This window comes from Dromiciops gliroides, chromosome 1 (assembly GCF_019393635.1).
Source record: "Dromiciops gliroides isolate mDroGli1 chromosome 1, mDroGli1.pri, whole genome shotgun sequence".
Classification (NCBI taxonomy): Eukaryota; Metazoa; Chordata; class Mammalia; order Microbiotheria; family Microbiotheriidae; genus Dromiciops; species Dromiciops gliroides.
Window position 1 is genome coordinate 545528618 of NC_057861.1, and position 24023 is coordinate 545552640.

General features: G+C 38.8%; 1 protein-coding gene across 2 annotated transcripts in view; it reads right to left on the reverse strand.

Annotated features, from left to right (window-relative positions):
• Positions 1-22487: 22487 nt before the first annotated feature.
• The window catches only part of ACSM5 (acyl-CoA synthetase medium chain family member 5), a 40326-nt gene continuing 38790 nt past the window's right edge, over positions 22488-24023 (reverse strand). For both annotated transcript variants that reach the window (XM_043979606.1, XM_043979605.1), the window contains one exon: positions 22488-22795. In XM_043979606.1, coding sequence (XP_043835541.1) covers positions 22712-22795 — 84 coding nt within the window. In that variant the 3' untranslated portion in view covers positions 22488-22711. The remainder of the gene's footprint in view (positions 22796-24023) is intronic.

Below are 24023 nucleotides of genomic sequence, written 5' to 3' on the forward strand. Positions count from 1 at the left end.
TTCAATCACTACCTGTGTGACCAGGCACAAATTGTTTAATCTTGTGATTGAATACTGCTGTGCTGTAAGAAATGATGATGTGGGGCAGCTAGGTGGCGCAGTGAATAGAGCACCGGCCCTGGAGTCAGGAGGACTTGAGTTCAAATCTGTTATAAAACGCTTAACACTTACTAGCTGTGTGACCCTGGGCAAGTCACTTAACCCCAGTTGCCTCACTAAAAAAAAAAAAAAAGAAATGATGATGTAAGAAATGATAAGTAGGCTAATTTTAGAAAAACATGGAAAGACTTGCATGAAATAATGAAGAGTGAAATGAGCAGAATAAAGAGAACATTGGATACAGTAATAGAAATATTGTTCAAAGAATAACTGGGGAGGACTAAGCTATTTAGAGTATTATAAACATCCAAATCAACTACAAAGGGCCTATGAAGGAAAATGCTATCCACCTTAAGAGAAAGAACTGACAAATAGAAGTATGTGTAGTATGGTTTTATATCTATCTATCTATCTATCTATCTATCTATCTATCTATCTATCTATCTATCTAGTCTATGTCAAATGGTGACCTTTTCTAGTTCAGGGTGGGGAGGGAGGGAAGGAGACAGTTTGGAATTCAAAATATAACACCCCAAATCTTAATCTTTCCGAGCCTCAGTTTCTTAATCTATAAAGTGAGGGGATCAAGTAAAGTGAGGGGCATTCTGGCTTTAAATCTATGACTTTTTGACCCCCAACTTCTATTAATAATTCCATAAAGGCTCTGTGAGCCATGAATCTGTCCCAGTGTTTATTAAACACATTTATATTTTAAGTTTTTACTAGTTCTAAACGGCAGCGAGTGGTAGGGTGGTGGAGGGGTCTGGGAGAAGGGCAGGCAATAATAACAAATAAGTTTACCATCTTCTTCCTCTTACTAGTCACAAAACATCTATGATTTTATTAGTGTGGGCCATCTCTCCCCTAATGTAGACTGGAATTCTTCCACACCAGAATGGATGGTCATCAGCTCAGTACTTGGTAGCCAGTCTTTCAGGGGTGAGTACCTTGGCATTCCACTAGTCTTATCGTTGAAAAATAGGAACACAGTCTTTGGGGGGACCAGTCCCTGAAGACTTGCATGATGGATTAGACCCACTAGAGTCTGTATGCTACTATCATAGTCTTTAAGAACCCAAAGTTCATGGTGCAATCAGAAAACAGAGTAGAACTAAAGAAATACAGTATGTGTGAGTAAAAAGAGACCTTAGCAACCATCCAATTCTACCCCCTCCTTTTTGCAGATTAAGCAAGAGAAGTCTAGACAGAGTAGCTAACTTGTATACTCATGGTATGACCCTAGGTAAATCATTTAACCTCTCAGTGCTCTAGCTGAGAGATGCCAAACCTCATAGCTTGTAACATTCCCCAGTGGTTAAACCAGGATAAAATGTAATTGGGAAATAACAAAATAAATGAAAATACAATAAAATATAGATAGCATTGTACTTTTAGAAACAACATACATTTTACAGGAATTCTTATGTATGCATGAATGGCCCTGTTTCTATTTGAGCTTGATGCTACTGCTCTAGTCTAGGCAATTCAAAAACTTTGATTTTAAGAAAAGATACAGACCTGCACTGGTAGTGAGAGTTCACTATATCAAGGAAATCACAGGTACTTTCCTCATTATTATGCACATGAGCTAATACTGTATACCTTTTCATACCTTAATTGGGTGTCTATATGACTCTGTGGGATCCTTACTTATATTTTAAGAGTTGGAAGGAATGTTAGAGGTTGTTAAGTTTCATCTACAATAGACTTTACCAAAATTCATCCACCCTTTCTTTGAACTTCACCTAGTGACAAAGAACTTCCACTTTATCTTAAGAGGCAACACATACCACTGTTGGACAGCTGTACTTATTCCAAAATTCCTGGGATTCCCACTCATTTTTACTAATTTTACCCTATAAAGTAATACAGTTTAAGCTTTTTTCTTTATATAGCTCTCTAGCTATTCAAAGGCAATATTCAAGTTCTTAGTCAAAGGCACACTTCCCCATTTACTCCATCAGCAAAGGTGTTTTTTCTTCCTTCTTCCTTCCTTTTCTTCTCCTCCTTCTTCTCCTCCTTCTTCTCCTCCTTCTTCTCCTTCTCCTTCTCCTTCTCCTTCTCCTTCTCCTTCTCCTTCTCCTTCTTCTTCTCCTTCTTCTTCTTCTTCTTCTTCTTCTTCTTCTTCTTCTTCTTCTTCTTCTTCTTCTTCTTCTTCTTCTTCTCCTTCTCCTTCTCCTTCTTCTTCTTCTTCTTCTTCTTCTTCTTCTTCTTCTTCTTCTTCTTCTTCTTCTTTTTGCTTTATTTTAATTGGAGGGGTTAGTATGCAGGGCAATGTTAAGTCCAGAGTATGAATTTATAAGGGAAGGAGAGTAGAGTGCAATGTAGAGGACTCTGGTCAGAAAAAAGCATGAGGGGGGCAGTTAGGTGGTACAGTGGATAAAGCACCAGCCCTGGATTCAGGAGGACCTGGGTTCAAATCCGGTCTCAGACACTTGACATTTACTAGCTGTGTGACCCTGGGCAAGTCACTTAACCCTCATTGCCCCACAAAACAAAACAAAACAAAACAAAACAAAACAAAAAGAAAAGGGCATGAGGACACTTGGCAGGGGTGGTGGAGTGACAGGGATGGAAGTAGAAAGAGAATGTGGAAAGATGCCAAAGACAAATCGTACTGTCTGGTTGTTGTTTTTCTTCTTTTTATCTTAGGACAGCTCCATCTCTAGCTAATAACACTCTTCTTCTAAACCTAGAAAGAAGGCATTAACTTTTAAGGATGTCTAGAGTTCTTTCTTCCTTTGGGTTGAAGTGTTTGGGAGAAGTCATTTGGCATCCTTTTCTCCAGCTTTCTAGGCATCAATATCATCTCAGGTACAATTTCTTAGATTCTGCTGCCAAGGGCATTCTAAGCTTCCAGTCATACTTCTGGCTTCTCAACTGGGGAGTTCTTCCTGATGTTAAAATGGAATCCTACTTGCCATAGTTAAAGCCTGCTGAGTAGAAATGATCTTTTCAATAGTCCTTTCATAGCCTAAAATGCTGTTACTAAGATCTTTGGCCTTGGAACCCCTTCTCCCCATCTCTTCCCCCTTCCCAAATCTTCCTTCCCAGGCAAAATGTCTTCCGACTTCACTTACCTTTGATGAGAGGGCAGGGTGAACATCAGATTGCAGAAGGAAACCTGGAGACTTTCCGATGTAAGCAAGGATATGCTAGACTAGCTCTGTGGTTTATTTCAGGATCTTAAGTAATGAGTTTCTATGTGTTGGAAAGATAAATTGTTGGGTGCAAGGAGAAATTCTCCTGCAGGACTGTGGTAGAGACTGGCACTCAACCACATTGTACAGAACAGAAATGCTTCACCCACCTTCAGATAAGAGCTCTGAGTTTCTGAAGGGGAAGGGTCAATGGTAAGAACCTTTCTCAAGGGCCACCAATAGCTGAAATGCTCCTCCTCCTGTCTTCAATCTTTCTATATTTGACAGTCTTCTCATGAGCCTATGAGAGTATTCCACAGTTGCTCTCTTTCTAGTGTGGGGTGCTAGTAAAATGAGGGGATTGGACTAGATAATCTCTGAGATTTCTTAGAAGTATAAGCATAGCACAATAAGTAGAAGTATAAGAAGTATAATCCATTATCTTAGGTTACATTCACAACGATAATAATGTCAGATGTTTACATAGCACTTTTGAGGTGTAAAAGGGTTTTATCAGAAATCAAAGCTATCTGTAGTCATATGAAAAAATGTTCTAAGTTACTATTGATCAGAGAAATGCAAATTAAAACAACTCTGAGGTACTATCTCAACCTATCAGAGTGGCAAATATAACAAAAATGGAAAATGGTGGATTTTGGAAGGGATGTGGGAAAACTGGGACACTAGTCAATTGTTGGTGGAGTTGTGAACTGATTCAACCATTCTGGAGAGTAATTTGGAACTATGCCCAAAGGGCTATAGAACTGTGTATACACTTTGATCCAGCAATACCACTGCCAGGTTTATATGCCAAAGACATTTCCCAAAAAAGAAAAAGACCTATTTGTACAAAAATATTTATAGCAGCTCTTTTTGTGGTGGCTAAGAATTGGAAATGATAGAAATGCCCATCAATTAGGAATGGCTGAACAAACTGTGGTATATGATTTTTAAAAAAAATTTGCAGGGCAATGAGGGTTAGGTGACTTGCCCAGGGTCACACAGCTAGTTAAGTGTCAAGTGTCTGAGGCTAGATTTGAACTCAGGTTCTCCTGAATCCAAGGCCAGTGCTTTGTCCACTGCGCCACCTAGCTGCCCCTGTATATGATTTTAATGGAATGTTATTGTGCCATAAGAAATAACAACCAGGACCACTTCAGAAAGGCCTGGAAAGACTTACACGAACTAATAGATAGTGAAATGAACAGAACCAGGAGAAAATTGTGCACAGTGACAGCAATATTGTTTGATGAAGAACTGTGAATGACAACTATTCTCAGCAATACAATGATTCAAGACAATCTCAAAGGACTGATGATGAAGCATCCTCTCTACCTCCGAATAAAGAACTGATATTGATTGAACACAGACTGAAGCATCTTATTTTTCACTATTTCTTTCATTTTTAAAATTTTTTCTTTTATTTGAATTTTCTTGTACAAAATGGCTAATATGATGTTTTACATAATTGCACATGTATAACCTATATCTGATGACCAGCTAAGGGAGGGAGGAGGAGAAGAAGGGATAGAATTTGGAACTCCAAGCTTTAAATAGAAATGTTTATTATAAAAAAAACCCCTTATCCAGAATTAGGTAGGTGGTGGCCCCTCTATACTCTGCACTACTCAGACCACATCAAATGTATTCTATTTACTTCTGTGAGCCACATTTTAGAGGAGACATTTACCACTTGCAGTTAGTTGGTCCAGAGAAGGGTGACTGAGATGGCAAGGGGACTGAATACTGGGCCCTATGAAGATCCATTGAAGGAACTGAAGATGGCTAGCTTGGAGAAGTGCAGACTTAGAGAACATTATCACTGTTACCAAATCTTTCAAAGGCTGTAAAAGAGGAAATAGAGTTATTTTGTTTGGTCCCAGAGGGCAGAAGTAGGAATAAGTGATGGAAGCTACAGGTTCAATATGCAAAGAATTAATTGTTATTTGAGGTTTTTATGACCCCATTTGGCTAGAATTAAAAAAAAACAAAACAAAACCTCAGTGTGCATACTGGCCTGGGGCTCTGCAAACAGCATGGTTCTTTACCCACTGGTTGTAGCCGTTGCCATGGTGCTGGCACCTCACGTCATCACCACTCGCTGACGCCTACATGGGCCTGGCAAAATTATAATGATTGGAAGCCTAGTGAGGGCAGTCATGTGACTGTCAGAGCAGCCATCCAATTGGCTGGGGGCTGTGTGGGGTTTTCTGGGAATGGGGAGGAGAATTCGCCATTCTAGCTGGAAGCTGGAAGGTGACAGGAGCTCTGCTGTGTATTCTCAGCTGATTCCTGGGTGGTGGTATTTTTTCAGGTCGTATAATTTCCCTTTCCCCATTTTATTTCCTTTCCCTTGATCCTACTGATCCTGTTTGTGTTTTTTTTAAAGTTCATTCTTGTTAAAATAAATCCTATTCTGTTTTGAGGGAGGCTGCCGGTCTGCTTCCTTGCCCCAATATTGTGGTGAGCCACTTAACTAACACTCCCCAATTTAAAATTGGTCCCCACAGTTTTTGGTGAGTCAACCAGGAGTTGATTAACCTAACGAATTTCTTTAACCCACCCTCCCTCCCCCTTATTTGGCCACGAGCCAACTAACCTGGGGGAACCTTCTTGCCCCTCCCCCACTGCCCCCTTAGGCAATCTCCCTTGCTCTTAAAAAACCTTAGCATTTATCTTGCTGGTCAGAGAAAAGCCGGTTCATTTTGAACTGCACCATGATTGAATATTTGGCTCCCCCCTCGTATATTCTTTTTTTTCCTTTTTTTTATTGAATAGAATTTTATTTTCTAAAATATATGTAAAAACAAATTTTTTTTTATTTTTTTATTTTTATTTTTTTAGTGAGGCAATTGGGGTTAAGTGACTTGCCCAGGGTCACACAGCTAGTAAGTGTTATGTCTGAGGCCGGATTTGAACTCAGGTACTCCTGACTCCAGGGCCGGTGCTCTATCCACTGCGCCACCTAGCTGCCCCCAAAAACAAATTTTAACATCAATTTTTTTAAAAAATTGTGTTCCAACTTTTCTTCCTCCTCCATTCCCACCCCCCACCCACTAGAACTCAAGCATTTCAAAATCAGTTATACATGAGTAGCCATGGAAAACATTCCTACATTAGCTAGGTTGTGAGAGAAAACAAGTCAAAAAACTCCCAAAACTTCAGACTGAGGAATTGTCAAAGAGAAAGAAAAAATTTTTAAAAATGTGTTTCCAGGGGCAGCTAGGTGGCATAGTAGACAGAGCACCAGCCCTGGAACCAGGAGCACCCAAGCCCAAATCTGGCCTCAGACACCCAACACCCACCAGCCGTGTGACCCCAGGCAAGCCACTCAACCCCAATTGCCTCACCAAGAAAAAAAAAAAAAAGAAAAGAAAAGAAAAAAATGTGTTTCCATCTATTTTCATATACTATCACTTCTTTCTCTGTAGATGGGTTGCCATTTTCATAAGTCCTTCAGAGTTATATTGGACCATTGCCTTGCTGAAAATAACCACATGCTTCCCAGCAGATCATCTTACACTATTGCTGTTATTTTGTATACAGTACATTTCACTCTGCTTCAGTTCATGTAGGTCTTTTCAGGTTTTTCTGATAGTATCCTGTTCATCATAACCTAAATAAAGTACCTTAAACTTGACAAAGAATTTTCTTCATATTAGCCCAGCAAAGTAGGTACCATATGTTTTGCCATTATATTCAATCATCATAACTATTTCCCTCCATCCTATTCCCTTCCCATAATATTTACTCTATTTTCTATCTTCTTTTAAAGTATTCCTCCTCAAAAGTGTTTTACTCTGACTGTCCCCTCCCCTACTCAGCACTCCCTTTTTTTTTTCACCCTTCCTTCCTTATCCTCTTCCCCTCATACTTTCCTGTAGGGTTAAATAGATTACTCCTCCCAAGTGGGTGTGAATGTTATTCCCTCCATGAGCCAACTCTGATGAGTTTAAGGTCTTTGAGCTAATTCTATGTTCCAAATTTTCTTCCTCCCTCTCTCCTCAACCCTCCCTATGAAATTAAGCAATTCAATATGTCATACTTGTGTCATTATGCAGAACATCTTTACCTTCCTCGAAAGTATTTTGCTTTTTACTGCTCTCTCCCCCAATCTGCCCTTCCCTCCTTCCCCTCTCCCTCCCCCCCTTATCTCCCTCCCCTCCCTCAGGGCAAAAATATATCACTATACCCACTTGAGTATGTATGTTAGTTCTTCTTTGAGTCAATTCTGATGATATTAAGGTTCACTCACTCCCCCACTCCTTCCCCCTCTTCCCCTCCCCTCCATAAGCTTTTTTCTTGTTTCTTTCATGTGAACCTCTCCCCAGACTATCTCTCCCCTTCTCCCTCCCCCAGTCTATTTCTCCTACACCTCAACCCTATTTTAAAGATGTCAGTGGCACAGTAGACAATGCACCAGCCCTGGACCCAGGAGACCCCAAGCCCAAATCCGGCCCCAGACATAAGACACCCCACAAAGAACAAAACATAACATCCCTTCATATTCAGTTCAGACCTGTGTCCTCTGTTAATTCCTTACTGAGATAGTTCTTATGAGTTTGAAGTATTATCTTCCCATGTAGGAATATAAATAGTTTGATCTTTTAATATCCCTCATGAAGTCTTTTTCCTGTTTATCTTTTTATGCTTCTCCAGGGTCTTGTATTTGAAAGTCAAATTTTCTATTCAGTTCAGGTCTTTTCATAACAAATGCCTGAAAGTCTTCTTTCTCATTGAAATTCCATGTTTGCCTCTGCAAGATGATGCTTAGTTTTGCTGGGTATGTGATTTTTGGCTGTAGTCCCAGTTCCTTTGCCCTCTGGAATATCATATTCCATGCCCTTTGGTACTTTAATGTAGAAGCTGCTAGATCTTGCTTTATCCTTATTGGAGCTCCACAGTATTTAAATTCCTTTTTTCTAGCTGCTTGCAATATTTTCTCCTTGACCTGGGAGCTCTGGAATTTGGCTATAATATTCCTGGAGGTTTTCCTTTTGGGATCTCTTTCAGGAGGTGATCGGTGGATTCTTTCAATTTCTATTTTAGCTTCTGCTTCTAGAATATCAGGGAAATTTTCCCTCACAATCTCTTGGAGGATGGTGTCTAAGCTCTTGTTTTGGTCATGGTTTTCAGGTAGTCCAATGATTTTCAAATTATCTCTCCTAGATTTATTTTCTAAGTCAGCTGTTTTTCCAAGGAGATATTTCACATTGCCCTCTATTTTTTCATTCAATTGGATTTGCTTTACTGTGTCTTGGTTTCTCATAAGGTCACTAGCTTCCATTTATTCAATCCTAATTCTTAGGCAATTATTTTCAGCAGACAGTTTTTTAATCTCCTTTTCCATTTGGCTTTTCAAACTGTTGACTTTTTTCTCATGACTCTTCTGCATCGCTCTCATTTCCCTTTCCATTCCTTCCTCTCTTTCTCTACATCTTCTTTCTATTTCTTCTACTTTCTCTTCAAAGTGCCTTTTGAGAGCTTCCATGGCCTGAGACCAGTTCATATTTTTCTTGGAAACTTTGGATGTTGGAGCTTTGACCCTATTATCATCTTCTTCTTCTTCTGAGGATGTATTGTAGTCTACCTTTCCCCCAAAGAAGTTTTTGATGGTCTTCTGCTTTCTCTGCCTACTCATCCTGGCTTACTATTTCTTGGCTTTTTACTCCTTCTTGAAGTGTAGCGCTGCTTCCAGGACACACTGTTCGTGCTACAGCGTGGCCCAGGGGGGTGATTGGGCTTCTTCTCAGGCTGCCTGGCTTGTGAGTAATCACAGCTGCTTTCTCTTTCACCCAGAAACAGAAGTCTGATTGAACTCTGATTCTCTATGGTCAGAAGCTTAGCGTGCTTTTACTCCTCCCCCACTGGGCCACCACCACTCGATTCAGCCCACTGGTTCAGACCCAGGGCGCTTTGCCCCAACTCCAGTAGATACTGCCTCCACTTCACCCCGGCCTACCGCTGAACCCCTTCACCAGTCCGTGATTGGAGCCTCAGAAGCTGCTGGTGCTGAAGACTCTGACATGAGCTGGAAGCAGTGTCCCTGGCTGGGTCCGGACTGCACGCTGAGCTGTTCAGCCTGATCAGTAGGTGATCAGAATTGCCCTCTTTTGCGGAGAAATAGTCTCATTCTGTTCTTATGTGCAGTAGACTGTTCTGGATTTTGATTTTTACCGCATTATTTGGGCGTGAATGGACGGGTTTATCTGGCGCTTGTGGGAGTCACAGCCTCTCCTCTGCCATCTTGGCTCTGCCTCCCCCCCCTTGTATATTCTAATTGGCATATTTTGGGACAGCATATTGTCCCGATTTAAACTGTTGGCCTGCTCAATACTTATTCATGGCATTGCTGGTTTCCTCCTCACAAACACAATAAAAAATCTTTGGAATAATGGTATGGGAGAGTTTATCTTTCCCACTGAGCACATATACAATATTACTGGAAGCATTACAACTAAATTTGAACTTTACTATACTACAATCATTATAGCTCAGATAACAATTAATTCTTTACACATATGAAAAAAAAGTTCTTAATCACTAGAGAAATGCAAATTAAAACTACTCTGAGGTACCACCTCACAACTATCCAATTGGCTAATATGACAAAAAAGGAGAATGGTAGATGTTGGAGAAGATGTGGGAAAATTGGAACACTAATGAACTCTTGGTAGAACTGTGAACTGATCCAACCATTCTGGAGAGCAGTTTGGAACCATGCCCAAAAGGCTTTAAAATCATGCATAGCCTTTGACCCAGCAATACCCTAATAGGTCTGTATCCTGTTGGGGTGGGGTGGGGGAGTGGTTCAGGAGGTTGAAGACTACATCATCTGAAATGACAGAAACATATCCTCTCTCCCTTTTTGTTCCTCATTCTCATCTTCTGACTCTGAACTGCTCCCTTTTTCAGTAGCTTCTTCTAACTGCATGAGGAATTGGGAATCCTCAAGACATAATTTTATAACATGATATATAGTGGCATAGGAAGGTGAGAGCTCCTGTTTTGATCTTATAATAGCTTCCCCAACCTTTTCCCAGGATTGCATTGTGATGTTAGGTCCTTCTGGGAACCATGGTGCCTGTTCATATACTAACTTAATGAATTGCTTTAAGGTCTTTCTATTTACCTTAATCCCTTTTCCTACAGTTACTAACTGCAGAGTATGTACATCTTTATTGAGGTCTTTTAACCCTCAAGTTACATTTTGTCCCATTTTGGATCTGAGCCAATATCTTTCAACTGGGCGAAAATTAAATTAACCTGAGCTAGGAGGTGCTCAGAGTTCTTTCGGAACCTATACCCCACTCCTAGTTTCTTACCAGATCCTGTAGTACATGCTTTCTTTTTCCTGGGGTCTCCTATATGATCTTCAAGGACACAGAGCCTCCTACTCTGGGCACACCTTCAACAGTCCCTCCAGGATCCAAGTCCTGGACCCTATTTGGGTGCCAGTTGTTGGGGTTGGCGGTTCAGGTCAACAGAGGTTGGCGAACGGAGATGATAAATAATCGACGCATCAGCATAACCTAATGAGTGAATGAATAACTATGTGCGCCCTTTATTAGGATAGCTCAGTATTTAAAGCAAAAAACCACAAAGAAATCAGATAATATCTCCACAAGAATAATTCTAGGAGAATAAGAATATTTATCAACCTTTCAGCCTTAGCATGACAAAACTTGTTCCAGGCCTTAACAAGGCAAGGCTTGCACAACTAACTCCTCAGACCTTAGGAGACCAGCCAGGCATTGTCACTGGAATTCAAACTTTAACTACAAAACTCTCCCAGTAAACTCTTGCTGCTTCAGTGACTATGGCCTGAGTCTGAGGGGCGACAGAGAACCTTTGGGTTTTCCACAGTATCCTAAAGAGATCATGGAAAAGGGAAAGGGATCCACATGTACAAAATATTTATAGTTGCTCTTTTTGTGGTAGCAAAGAATTGGAAATTGAGGGGATGCCGATCAACTGGGGAATGGCTGAACAAGTTGTGTTTTATGAATGTAATAGAACACTATTGCACTGTAAGAAATGATAAGCAGATAGATTTCAGAAAAACTTGGAAGGACTTACATGATTTGATACTGAGTGAAATGAGCAGAACCAAGAGAACATTGTACACAGTATCAACAACATTTTATGATGATCAACTGTGATGGACTTGGCTCTTCTTAGCAATGCAATAATCTAAGACAATACTAAAAGACTGATGGTGGAAAATGCTCTCTACATTCAGAAAAAGAACTATGAAGTTTGAATGCCAATTGAATCATACTATTTCCACTTTTGTTGTTGCTTTTTTGTTATTGTTCTTGTTTATTATTTCTTGCGTTTTTTACCCTTTTGTTCTGATTATTGTGGAAATATGTTTAACATGATTGTAATGTATAATGTATTCCTTACTGGCTTTGGGAAGGGGAGGGAAGGGAGGGTGGGAGAAAAATTTGGAACTCAAAAAATATCTTTACATGTAATTGAGAAAAATTAAAAGAAATTAATAAATTTTAAAAAACCAAAAAAAAAAATTTAAAAATAGATTCTTGTTTTATCACTAACAAACTTTCCTCCATTTTAGATCTTTTCCCCTTGAACCCCATCCATCTTCTTATACTCATGGAAATTTGCCTCCTTTTCCCTTCATCCCCCAAGACACTGCATTCCTGGCCACTCTTTACAATGATAGTACTCTGTCTTCCACCCTTTCCATCATCATATCAACCACCAAAGGACTCCATGCCACTCCCCAGCTATCTGTACACTGTGTTGTCTCTACTGTAACTAGAATCACCATTTCTCCACCCCTACTCCAAATCTCTCCTCCTCCTCCTTCTCCTCTTTCTTCTCTTCTTCCTCCTCTGGAACCCTGGACTCTGCCTTCTAGGATAACAGGATCTGATAGGTAAGCTTTTGTTTTATGTCATTAGCCTCTATTAAACTTTCTAGTCACCATCTCTGTACCATGATGCCTTCCAGCCCCCTTTCCAACACTCCTTTATGTGTAACCTTCCCTTCTTAGAATGTAATCTTCATAAACATAAGGTCTGTCTTTCTTGTTTGTTAATGTTCTATCCATTTACTATCTGAAGTGTCTGTCTGTCTCTCTGTCCATCTATCTGTCTGTCTCTTTGTCTCTCTCTGTCCTTGTCTCTTGGTCCCTCTCATCTATCAATCATCTATCCACATATTTAGTAAACTTCATCTTTTTAGAATCATCCTGCCATTTCAGTCCCTTGAGATAATTTTGGATCCCAGTTTTGTCATTCCATATATAATGGAAGACTAATTAGCCAAGTTGGTTCTTATGAACATGCATAGAGTTCTTTTGATGCAATTTCTTGTGTGGAAGAGGCTGGGGAGTCAGCTTCCAGGAGAGTTGGTTTGTTGTTTTATTTTGGTGAGGCAATGAGTGTTAAGTGACTGCCCAGGGTCACACAGCTAGTAAGTGTCAAGTGTCTGAGGTCGGATTTGAACTCAGGTCCTCCTGAATCCAGGGCCAGTACTTTATCCTCCAGGAGAGTATTGATGATGTAATATGAAAGTGCCTTGGAGAGACATTGGGGCATATGTAGACATTCTGTAACTGTTTCATTCTTCTAACCATGTTGGTGAGGAAGACCCTTTCTGAGGTTAGCATTCCAAAGGTATAGCTGAGCAGAACCATGGTCTCTTCTCTTTTGTTTTTGATATTTCTCTTTGGCTGATTTCTTTCTGATTAATGCTGTCTCTTGGCTAATGTGAAAGAAAATGTAAGGGGAGAGACCTTGGGCCTTCTGAACCCTGTATGAGGCCAATATATGGTTCTAGGAATATGGGACTTGGCTCTTTGCCTGTTTAGATGAAAGAATCTGTGAATTTCAAAACTTCAGGAGAATGAGCCACTAGAAGTCTAGGAGTCTGGAAAGCTTGAAGTCCAGGAACCCAGGAATTGAGTCTTTTTAGGATTTTGCCATCGGTTCAGAATCAATGCCCTGAGAAGTGAGAAGCAACTTTTGGGATCTGGCACAGCAGTAACTGAGATGAGCACTCATCCAGCAGTGATCCTACATTGGACATGAACTTATTAACAATATTATGTAGAAATTATGCTCAATCCAGGTTCACTTTCCCAAGAAAGCAAGATGAAATGAAGAATAATGTATCATTGAGGAATGGGAGGGAAATGTTTATACTTTTCTTAATATATCTTCAAAGTAAATATGACTTTATAAAAGCTAATTGATATGGTTAAATGGGATTGGGATGCTGGTTATTCTTATCTAATAGTGGAGCGAACACACCAAGAAAAGGGGGAGTAAAACCGATAGTAGTAGTGAAGAGATGCCTCAAACCCTCATGGGGGCACCCCTAGAACACTTACAAGGAGATATAGCCATCCTGGCCCTGGGATATTGGTCCCAGAGAATACTCTCTACATAGATTAACTTTCGCTCCTATCTTTCTATCATTTTTAAAAAAATGTAATATAGGCCTTTAAACAAGTTCTTTTTAAAAATAGAATTTTGAGCTAGTTCACTACCAGAATGATATTTATTTATTTATTTATTTATTTATTTTTGTGGGGCAATGAGGGTTAAGTGACTTGCCCAGGGTCACACAGCTAGTAAGTGTCAAATATCTGAGGCTGGATTTGAACTCAGGTCCTCCTGAATCCAGGGCCGGTACTTTATCCACTGTGCCACCTAGCTGCCCCCCAGAATGATATTAATCAACATTCTCTGGGGTTAGATGAACAATCAATTCTGAACACACTTATTTCTATTATTGAGCCCAAATATCTCCATCTTGGACATAAAATTAAAGGCCTTGCTAAGCTCCAAATACATGTCCAAGTCATTTGTTTTCCATTCCTTTGCTGTCTCTGCTACTGACTTTTTGTTTTTGTTTTTTTGGTGAGGCAATTGGGGTTAATTGACTTGCCCAGGGTCACACAGCTAGTAAGTGTCAAGTGTCTGAGGGCAGATTTGAACTCAGGTCCTCCTGAATCCAGGGCCGGTGCTCTATCCATTGCGCCATTTAGCTGCCCCCGCTACTGACTCTTTGGACTTCAAAACCATGCCTGCAATTGCTGACTAATGCTTGACTTTTCCTCAGTGTCTGGGACCTTTTAACCCTGGAACATCTAACCATTCCTGCAACCTTCTCACCTGAGAATACCCCTCTGCTAAATTGGCCCCCTATTTCCACTGATGAGCAGACTCTTCACGGAGGGGTCCCAGGCTGGTCAACTATTATTCCCCTTCCAACTCCTGATTCCTGATTATATGGACTTCAATACCATGTTCCTGGAAAGGTACCTCCATGCCCCTTCTCCTTCACCTCCTATTTGTGTGTTGTCTTTTCCCATTAGAATATAAGATCCTCAAAGGCAGGGACTATCTTTTTGCTTGTATTTATATCCCTGGCATCTATTACAGTGCCTGACACATAGTAAGCCCTTAATAAATACTTGTTGCCTTGATAGATTGCTGAGCTAATAATAATCTAATCCTTTCAGAACAGGAAATAAGATTAGTTTGGCAAAATTTACACTTAAGAAATTCATGCTGGTTTGGAATGATTATAACTCCTCCCTTTTATTGCCTTCATTTCTAAGCTCTAAACATCTCTTTAACAAGGTTATTAATAATTGACATTAAGCTTACTGCTCATTAACTATAGCTCTATGCCAGATAGCTCTAGAAAAACCATCAAAGAATAAGGCAAAAGGTCATATATGTTGAAACTGGAGCAAAACAAGAAGTTGTTCCACTAGTAGTTTTCTCCTTGGGAAATGTGCCCAACCTTTTTATTCTTCTTGAGAGGGAAAACACCAATATAAGATGTTATGCAAGTGTATTTCCAAAAGCATTACCATATCGATCAGAAGAGGTTGGCTGATGAGATAGCATTGAGTACTTGCAATGGCAAATGGAAAGGATCTATTCGAAAAGGCTTCTCAAATAAGCTGTCCTTTGGCTTGGAGATTTCAGGATGCTTTTTTTGGGAGCTGAATATGTATATGGCATAGTAAGCAATGAAAAGATTGTGTTCCTGGCCTTTCTTTATTCACCTCACCTCTTCTAGGCACTCACCAACCAAGGTGATCTGTTTGCTGAGTGGAATTGTTTCCATGAACAATGGAGAACAGAATCTGACCTCCTTAGTTCCAGAAGTGACAACCAGGTCAAGCAGCATGTCGGGGACCATAGGAAGTCCAAGGAATAGCTAGGAGATGAAAATAAAGAGGAAAAAATAAAAAGAGCCAGGGAAGAGGAAAAGAAGAAGCTTGACATTCAATTTCATTTAAATCCAACAAACATTTATTAGATGAATACTAAGTGCAAGGAACTGTGCTAGGTGCTGAGGATACAAAGACATGAATGAAACAGTGCCTGCTTGCAAGGAGCTTACAGTCTGCTGGCAGGAATATATCATGTACAACAGGGGTGTCAAATTCAAATAGAAATGAATCCCTGCTGACAGCTGTATATTGACTTAGAAAACCACAAATTAGCATTATCTATTTTATCTTACATTTTTATATATTTTGTTAAATATTTTCTAATTATATTTTAATCTGGTTGGAGGCACATACCACCATTTGCTGCTCAAATTGACACTTCTGATATATACAAATAAGCAAATACTAGGTAATAGGAGAAAAGAGAGAGTGCTAATGACTGGGGAGATTAGGAAAGATTTTGTGGAGACAGTATGACATAAGCCTTATAAGCTTTGATTGAAGACAAAGTTCCAAGAGGCAAAGACAAGGAAGGTATTCATTCCAGACATAGAAGTGAGTATACAGGGGAGGGAGCTAGCATGTGACATCCATGAATGAAGTCCAGTTGGGCCAGCATACAGTAAGCAAAATGATATGAAATAAGGGTGGAAAAGAAGGTAAAAGCTAGATTTCGGAGGACTTTAAATACATGGTGCAGAAGTTTGCATTTTATCTCTGATAATAGGCAGAATCTAGAGGTTTTGAACAGGGGAATATCATGGTTAAACCTCTGCTTTAGGATATTTTTTTTTTGGCAGTTGTGTGTAGGATGGATTGGAAGTGTGGGGATGGTGAACTGGGAGCCAATAGCTCAATTAGGAGGTGATTAGTATATTCTAAATTAGAAGTGATGAAAGCCTAAATTAGGATTATTGTCATTAAAGTAGTTAAATGGGATGGTTTCCATCTAATTGGCAAGACTCTGCAAATGGTTAGATACAGAGGTTGAGGGTTACAGAAGAGTCAAGTATGACTCTGAAGTTATGCAGCTAGGTGATTGTGAAGGTCTTGAATGCCCTCAAGGTCTAGAGGAGGAGAAGGATTAGAGTAGCTCAGTTCATAGGATCATAGATACAGAGCTGGAAGGGACCTGAATGGTCATCTTGTCCAACACTTCACTTTTCAGATAATAAATCTTATTATGGTCAGGAAAGTTAAGTGAGTTGCCCAAGGTCACACAGACAGTAAGTGACAGAGGCAGGATTTGAACCCAGATCCTCTGTCTCTGGAGCCAGTGTTCTTTCCATTTTACTGACCTGCCTCAATCTGGAATGTGTTGGTTTTGAGATGTCAATAGTCCATCCAGGTGGAGATGTTCAGAGGGACATGAGGCAATGAAAGATTGGAGTTTAGGGGGAAGTCTAGGGTTAAAAAAAAAAAAAGCTTTAGGATTCATCTGAATAGGAAAAATAATTGAACCCAGGAGAGCTGATTAGCTCACCTAGAAAGAAAGTATACAGTGAGAAGAAGCCTCAGGGCAGAGCCCTTGGAGACACCCACAATTGGTTGTCAAGAAATGGATGATGAATCAGCAAAAAAGATGGAAAAGTAATGAGAGAAGCAGGAGAGTTATCCTGAAAGCCAAGAGCCAATAATAAGTAGTATTGATACTGTGCTTTGTGGTTTTCAAGGTGCCCTACAAGCATCTCATTTGAGCCTTATGATAATCCCATGAAGTTAGTACAAATAGTACCCCCATTTTATAGATAAAGAGATTGAGGTTTAAAGAATTTAAGGTCAGACATTTTGTAAATATCAGAGGCAGGCTTTAAACTAGGATCTTCATGGTGCTGAGTCCATTACTCTATTTGCTGTGAATGTCAAAAGCTGCAGAGAAATCAGTATGGTTAAGGGTTGAGGAACTGAAATTGTATCTGGCAGCTAAGAGGTAGTTGTAAATGTAAAGAAAGCAGTTTCAGTTAAGCAACAGAATCACAAGACAGACTGAAAGGGATTGAGAAGTGAGAGGAGGAGGAAGGGGAGGCAGTAAGCATAGAAAACTGTTTTTAGAACTCTAGCATTGAAAAAGAAGAGAGTATTAGGATGATGGCTTTTTAACCTTCTTATCCTGTTTGATTATTTTAAAATTTTCTTCTTATTTATTTATTCTTCTCTTTTTAAATTTTTAGTTCCAAATTTTCTCTCTCCCACACCCTCCCTCTTGCACTAAAGCAAACAACATGGCATCAATATGGAGGTGAATAATTAAATATATAATAAAATTTAAATAGTGAAATGAGTAGAACCAAGAGAACACTGTATACAGTATCAGTTGTTGTTGTTGTTATTGTTTTTTGGTGAGGCAATTGGGGTCAAGTGACTTGCCCAGGGTCACACAGCTAGTAAGTGTTAAGTATCTGAGGCCAGATTTGAACTCAGGTCCTCCTGACTCCAGAGCTGGTGCTCTATCCACTGCACCACCTAGCTGCCCCAGCAATATTATTTTAAGAACAATTTTGTGTGAATGTCATTTTGACATAAATACTCAAATTAACTACAAAGGACATATAAAGAAAGACAATATCTGCATCCAGATAAAGAACTGATAAATAGAAGAATATATACAATGATTTTACATATATATGCATATATAAGCACACACACATATATACATATATTTATGTTTAATGGTAGGGGGTCTAGGGAGAGGGGAAGAGAAGAAAAAAATTTAAATGATAACTTTATTATATATTTAACTTTATATAAAATATTCTTCTATTTATTCACTATTTTGTGCAAGTCTATGTTTTTTCTAAGATCATTGTGCTCATCATTTCTTATAACACAATAGTATTCCATCACAATCATATACCACAACTTGTTCAGCCATTCCCCAATCAATGGGTGTCCCTGTATTTTCCAGTTCTTTGCCACCACAAAGAACTGATATAAATATTTTGGAATGTATAGGTTCTTCTCCTTTTCCCCTAATAATTTTTGGAAATAGTCCTATTAGTGATATTTCTGGATCAAAGGGTACAGGCAGGTTAATAACTCTTCGGGTATCAACCCTGTTTGCTGTGTGAAGTACTTATGATGAAAAATGTGATCCATCTCCAGAGAAAGAACTGATAGTGTCTGAATACAGATCTAAAAAAACTTTTTCAAACTTTATTTTTCTTGTTTTGGTTTTTTTTTTTGGCCTTTTTTCACAACACAATTAATATGGAAATATATTTTGCATGACTGCACATGTTTAACCTATATCAAGGTGCTTGCCTTCTCAATGATGGAGGGGAGGGAAGGAAGGAAGGGACAGAATTTGGAACTCAATTTTTTTTAAAAAAGAATGTTTAAAATTGTTTTTACATGTAATTGGGGAAAAACAAAATATTATATTAAAAAACAGTTGTTACTGTACACAATGATCTCCTGGTTCTTCTTACTTCTCTTTACATCAGTTCATATAGCTCTTGTCATGTTTTTCTGAAACCATCTCCCTCATCATCTATCACAATCATATGCCACAACTTGTTCAGCCATTCCTCAACTGATGAGCATCTCTTTGATGCCCAATTCTTTACAACCACAAAAAGAACCACTATAAGTATTTATGTACATATAGGTCCTTTCCCTTTTTCTTTGATCTTTTTGAGATAAAGACCTAGTGGAGATATGTCTGGGTCAAAAGGTGTACACAATTTTATAGCCCTTTGGGATTAGTTCCAAATTATGCACCAGAGTGGTTGGACCAATTCACTAGTCCACCAATAATTCATTGTATACTTTTTTTTCCTTCATTCCCTCCAGTATTTGTCATTTCTGACAGGTGTGAGGGGCACTTTGGAGTTGTTGTTTTTTTAAATTTCTCTAATGAATAGTGATTTAGAGTATTTTTCATGAGTATAGACAGCTTTGATTTCTTTTTTCTGAAAACTGCCTATTTATATCACTTGATCATTTATCAATTGAGGAATGGCTCTTATTTTTATAAATGACTTAGTTCTATACTTATTTAAGGAATGAGGCCTTTTCTCATAAAAACTTGCTGTAAAAGTTTTTGATATTAGTTCCTTGTCTACGATAACTTTTAGCAAAACGTAGTTTCCCTGATTATCTCTCTTTTTAAATAATAAAATCATTTTATTATTTTCCAGTTACATGTAAAGGTAGTTTTTGACATTTGTTTTCATAAAATTGTTAGTCCCGACTTTTTCTCCCTCCCTCCCTTCCCTCCCCCCTCCCCAAGACAGCAAGCAATCTGATACAGGTTATATATGTACAATACATTAAACATATTTTTACATTAGTCATGTTGTGAAAGAAGAATCAGAACAAAAGGGAAAAACCTCAAAAAAAAGTAGAAGTAGTATGGTTCAATCTGCATTGAGAATCCACAATTCTTTTTTCTGGATGTGGAGAACATTTTCCATCATGAGTTGTCTTGGATCATTGTATTGCTGAGAAGAGTTAAGTATAACACAGTTGATCATCACACAATGTTTCTGTTTCTGTGTACAATGTTTTCCTGGTCTGCTCATTTTACTTAGCATCAGTCCACTTAGGTCTTTCCAGGTTTTCCTGAACTCATTATCTCTCTTAATTAGGTCTATTTTTGCTTTTACTTTGTCTGAGATCATGATTGCTACCCCTGATTTTTTTTAGTCTAGCTAAAGCATATTAGATTCCACTCTAGCACTTTATCTTAATTCTGCGTGTGTTTTTCTGTTTCAAGTGCGTCTTTTATAAACAACATTGGATTCTATTTTCTAATCCATTCTGATATCCATTTTCTTTAACATGGTTGCCACTAAATCTTGAATAATACTGACTATGGCTCCACGATATTTGAATTGCTTTTTTCTGACTGCTTGAAGTATTTTTTTTTTCTTTGACCTGGGAGGTCTGAAATTTAGCTATGGTTTTCCTGAGAGTTTTCATTTTTTAAATGGAAGTGATTTTACCCTATGGATCTAAGATGTTGAGGAAGTTTTCTATGATAATTTCTTGAAATATGATGTCTAGCCTTTTTCTTTGATCATGATTTTCAGATAGTCTAATAATTCTTTTTTTATTTTTTAATTTTTAAATTTTTTTTTAGTGAGGCAACTGGGGTTAAGTGACTTGCTGAGGGTCACACAGCTAGTAAGTGTTAAGTGTCTGAGACCGGATTCGAACTCAGGTACTCCTGAATCCAAGGCTGGTGCTTTATCCACTGCGCCACCTAGCCGCCCTTTGTCTAATAATTCTTAAATTTTCTCTTCTTAATAAATTTTCTAGGTCAGTTGTTTTTCCTGTGAGGTATTTCACATTTCCTTCTATTTTTCATTATTTTGACTTTATTGTTTCTTGATATTTCCTGAAGTTATTACCTTCCATTTGTTCAATTTTAATTTTTAAGGTATTATTTTCTTTAGTGAGCTTTTGTACCTCTTTCTATTTGGCCAATTCTGCTTTTTAAAGGATTATTTTCTTTAGGAAATTTTTTTACCTCCTTTTCCATTTGGCCTATTCTGCTTTGTTATTTTTTTTCAATAATTTTTTGTGCCAAATTTGCCAATTTTGTTTGTTAAGGCATTATTTTCTTCAGTATTTTTGTCTCTCCCCCCACTTTTAAAACCAAGCTGCTAATTATCTTTTAATAATTTTATGGTATCATTTTCATTTTTTCCCCCAATTTTTCCTCTACCACTCATACATTTTCTTGAACTATTCTGGGAATTCTTATTTGGTTTCGATTCGATTAGCATTTTTCTTTGAGGCTTTGTTTTTTTGTTTTGTTTCTACATTGTTGTCTTCTGTGCTTATGGTCTTGGTTTTCCTTCCCACCTTAGTAACCATGAGGTGAGGCCAGTTAGGATCCTAGCTCATTTACCTTGCTAGATGAGAGGAAAAAACCCAAAGCCTTTGAGATGAGAAGCAAACAATTTATTGGCCAGAAGTACCAACAAAGAGATATCATCCATATTGTTTTGAGCTGGGCTATGGCTCAGTATTTGTATTTTGGGGACAAGAGGCACCATCTCCACAAGGCAGCTAGGTGATACAGTGGATGGAGTGTTGTACTTGGAATGAGAAAGACCTGAGTTCTCATCTGGTCTTAGACATTTGCTCTCTATCTAACTCTGGCCAAATCATTTAATCTCCATTTCATCATCATAATGCAGGGATAAAAATACCTGTAGTATACATCTATGCAGGGTTGTTAAGCTCAAATGAGATTATGTTTGAACAATGTATAAACCTCCGTCATTATTATTATTTATTCATGAAAGAAATACTCTGTCAAGTGTAAATCACAAACTTTCTAGGCCTCAGTTTCCTCAACTGTAAAATAAATGGTTTTACTAGATGACTTCTGAGGTATCTTCCAAGTTTTAAAATTTATAGTCTATGATCACTATTGTTGTTGTAAGAGAACACTGAACTGGAAGTAAGGAAACCTAGGTTTGAATCCTGTTGATGTCATTTATTATTTAGGGAGTTTGGGGCAAGTAACTCAATCTAGAGTTATAACTAGCACAATGAGAATAGGACTTTCTCATAGGGTGCCGACATAATAAAGGTGCTTTATTTTTAAGGAAGGATGGAGGATATTTTCTCTCATGATGACAGTTATATTTGAAGGATGCCTCAAAATCCTCCATTGGGCCCATCATGTGATGCAACTGCTTTGAGTTTCCCACTTCCATTGCCTTGACACTCCTCTGCTGGGCCCCAGCTGACCTCCCTACTATCCTCAACTGGGCTAACTTGGACTGGTTGGGGTGCTTCCCCCTTTCTTGTGATTATTCTAACAATTGGACTGCCATCTTGGTGATCAACTTGTGCACCCCACCTCCCAGCCAACCCCACTCCTCAGCTTGCCACAAATTAATGTTCTAGTTATATTTCTGACTTCAGCTCTTGGAGTCTGTTTCCTTCACTGTAAAATGGGAATAAACATCTTTTTTACTATATATATATATATATATATATATATATATATATATATGAGGGTTATTGTGACTAAAGCAATTTATAAAACCTAGAACACCACATAAATGTGAGCTATTATTATTTAGAGCTGCTATTTTGGACACAATGCACATCCGGGCTATTCAAAGGGCCCCATCCTAAGAGGATTCTTTGAATCATGATCCTGGGTAGGCTCATCATTTCACAGGACTCTGGGATATTCTTCTGGGAAAGTTGAGGAGAAGATCAATCCAAAGCCTTCACAAGGAATGATGATAGGCCAATTAGGAACTTCTCCCAGTCCATGTTAATTCCCCCACTCTTTCTTTCTTAATTTGCTCCTTTGAATCTTCCCACTGACTGTCTTTGGCAGCTCCTGGACAAATTCCACCTAATTAAAAAGAAAAATATTCTCCATAAATACATAGGTGAAAAATTCTAGTTTCCTTGTTCTCAATGGACTCAATATTGTGCTTGGGAGGAAAAGAGACAGGCAGTAACTGAAAGCAAGGTGTTGGGGAACAACATGACTGATACAATTTCAACATTGTGCATTCATTTGAATGCAATAGAGATTGTTTCATTTTTTTGTACTTGACTACCCAGAACCTAGCACAGTGCCTGACATACACTTAAATACTCATTGATTGTGTTAAAGCATTCTGATGCTGGTAAGTTACAAAGAGATCATCTGGCTACACCTTATATTGATGGGAGCATGTCAAAGAGGTGAGCATTTTTAGTATCAAAGGATCACAGAATTTGAACATTGGAAAGGATATCATAGGCCACCTAGTCCAACCCATATCTGAAAGGAATCCCTACTCTGCCATATCTAATCCCCACTACCCCTGCTTAAAGCTCTCCAAGAAGGGGGAACCCTACTCCTGAAGGGAACTCACTCCAGTTTTGGACAATTTTTCTAACACTGGTCATAAATTGGCTTATTTGCAACTAGCACCCACTCCTGGTTCTCTGTGGGCTTTGATGATGTTAATCATCCTCTTCTTGATACTTCTCTCTACATTTTCAGGACACTAGTCTCTCTTCCCTCTCCTCTCACCTAAAAAAAATCTGCCACATCTGTTTTCTTTACTGAATCACACCTGATAACCATGGGTTTACAAATATTAGCCTCATTAGCACCATCAGAGTCAATGGAACATACCAAAAAGCCTCAGTCTATAGGAATCCTTTTAAACCTTTCTGAGCCACTAAATAATGAACAGAATATAGGTCAGTCCTCTGAGGAAACTGAGCTCTATATCTTCAGGGTGTTCTGAGTGCCTGGTTCATCCTCTCTCTCTCTCTCTCCTCTCATTTCCCATAGCCAATCTGTTGCCAAGGCCTGCCAATATATACTTTATAACATCTCTTTTATCTTGTATGCATTTTCTTTTCTCCTCTGATACTGCCATTACCCTGGTGCAGGCCCTCATCATCTCATGCCTAGACTATTACAATAGGCTCTTGGTTGGTGTCTTTGCCACAAGCCTCTTCCCACTCTGAGTTTCCAGAACTGTAAAATAGGAATCTTAATAGTATCTATCTCCCTGGGTTGTTGTGAGGGTCAATTATGATAGTATTTGTAAACCCCTTAGTACAGTGCCTGGGACATA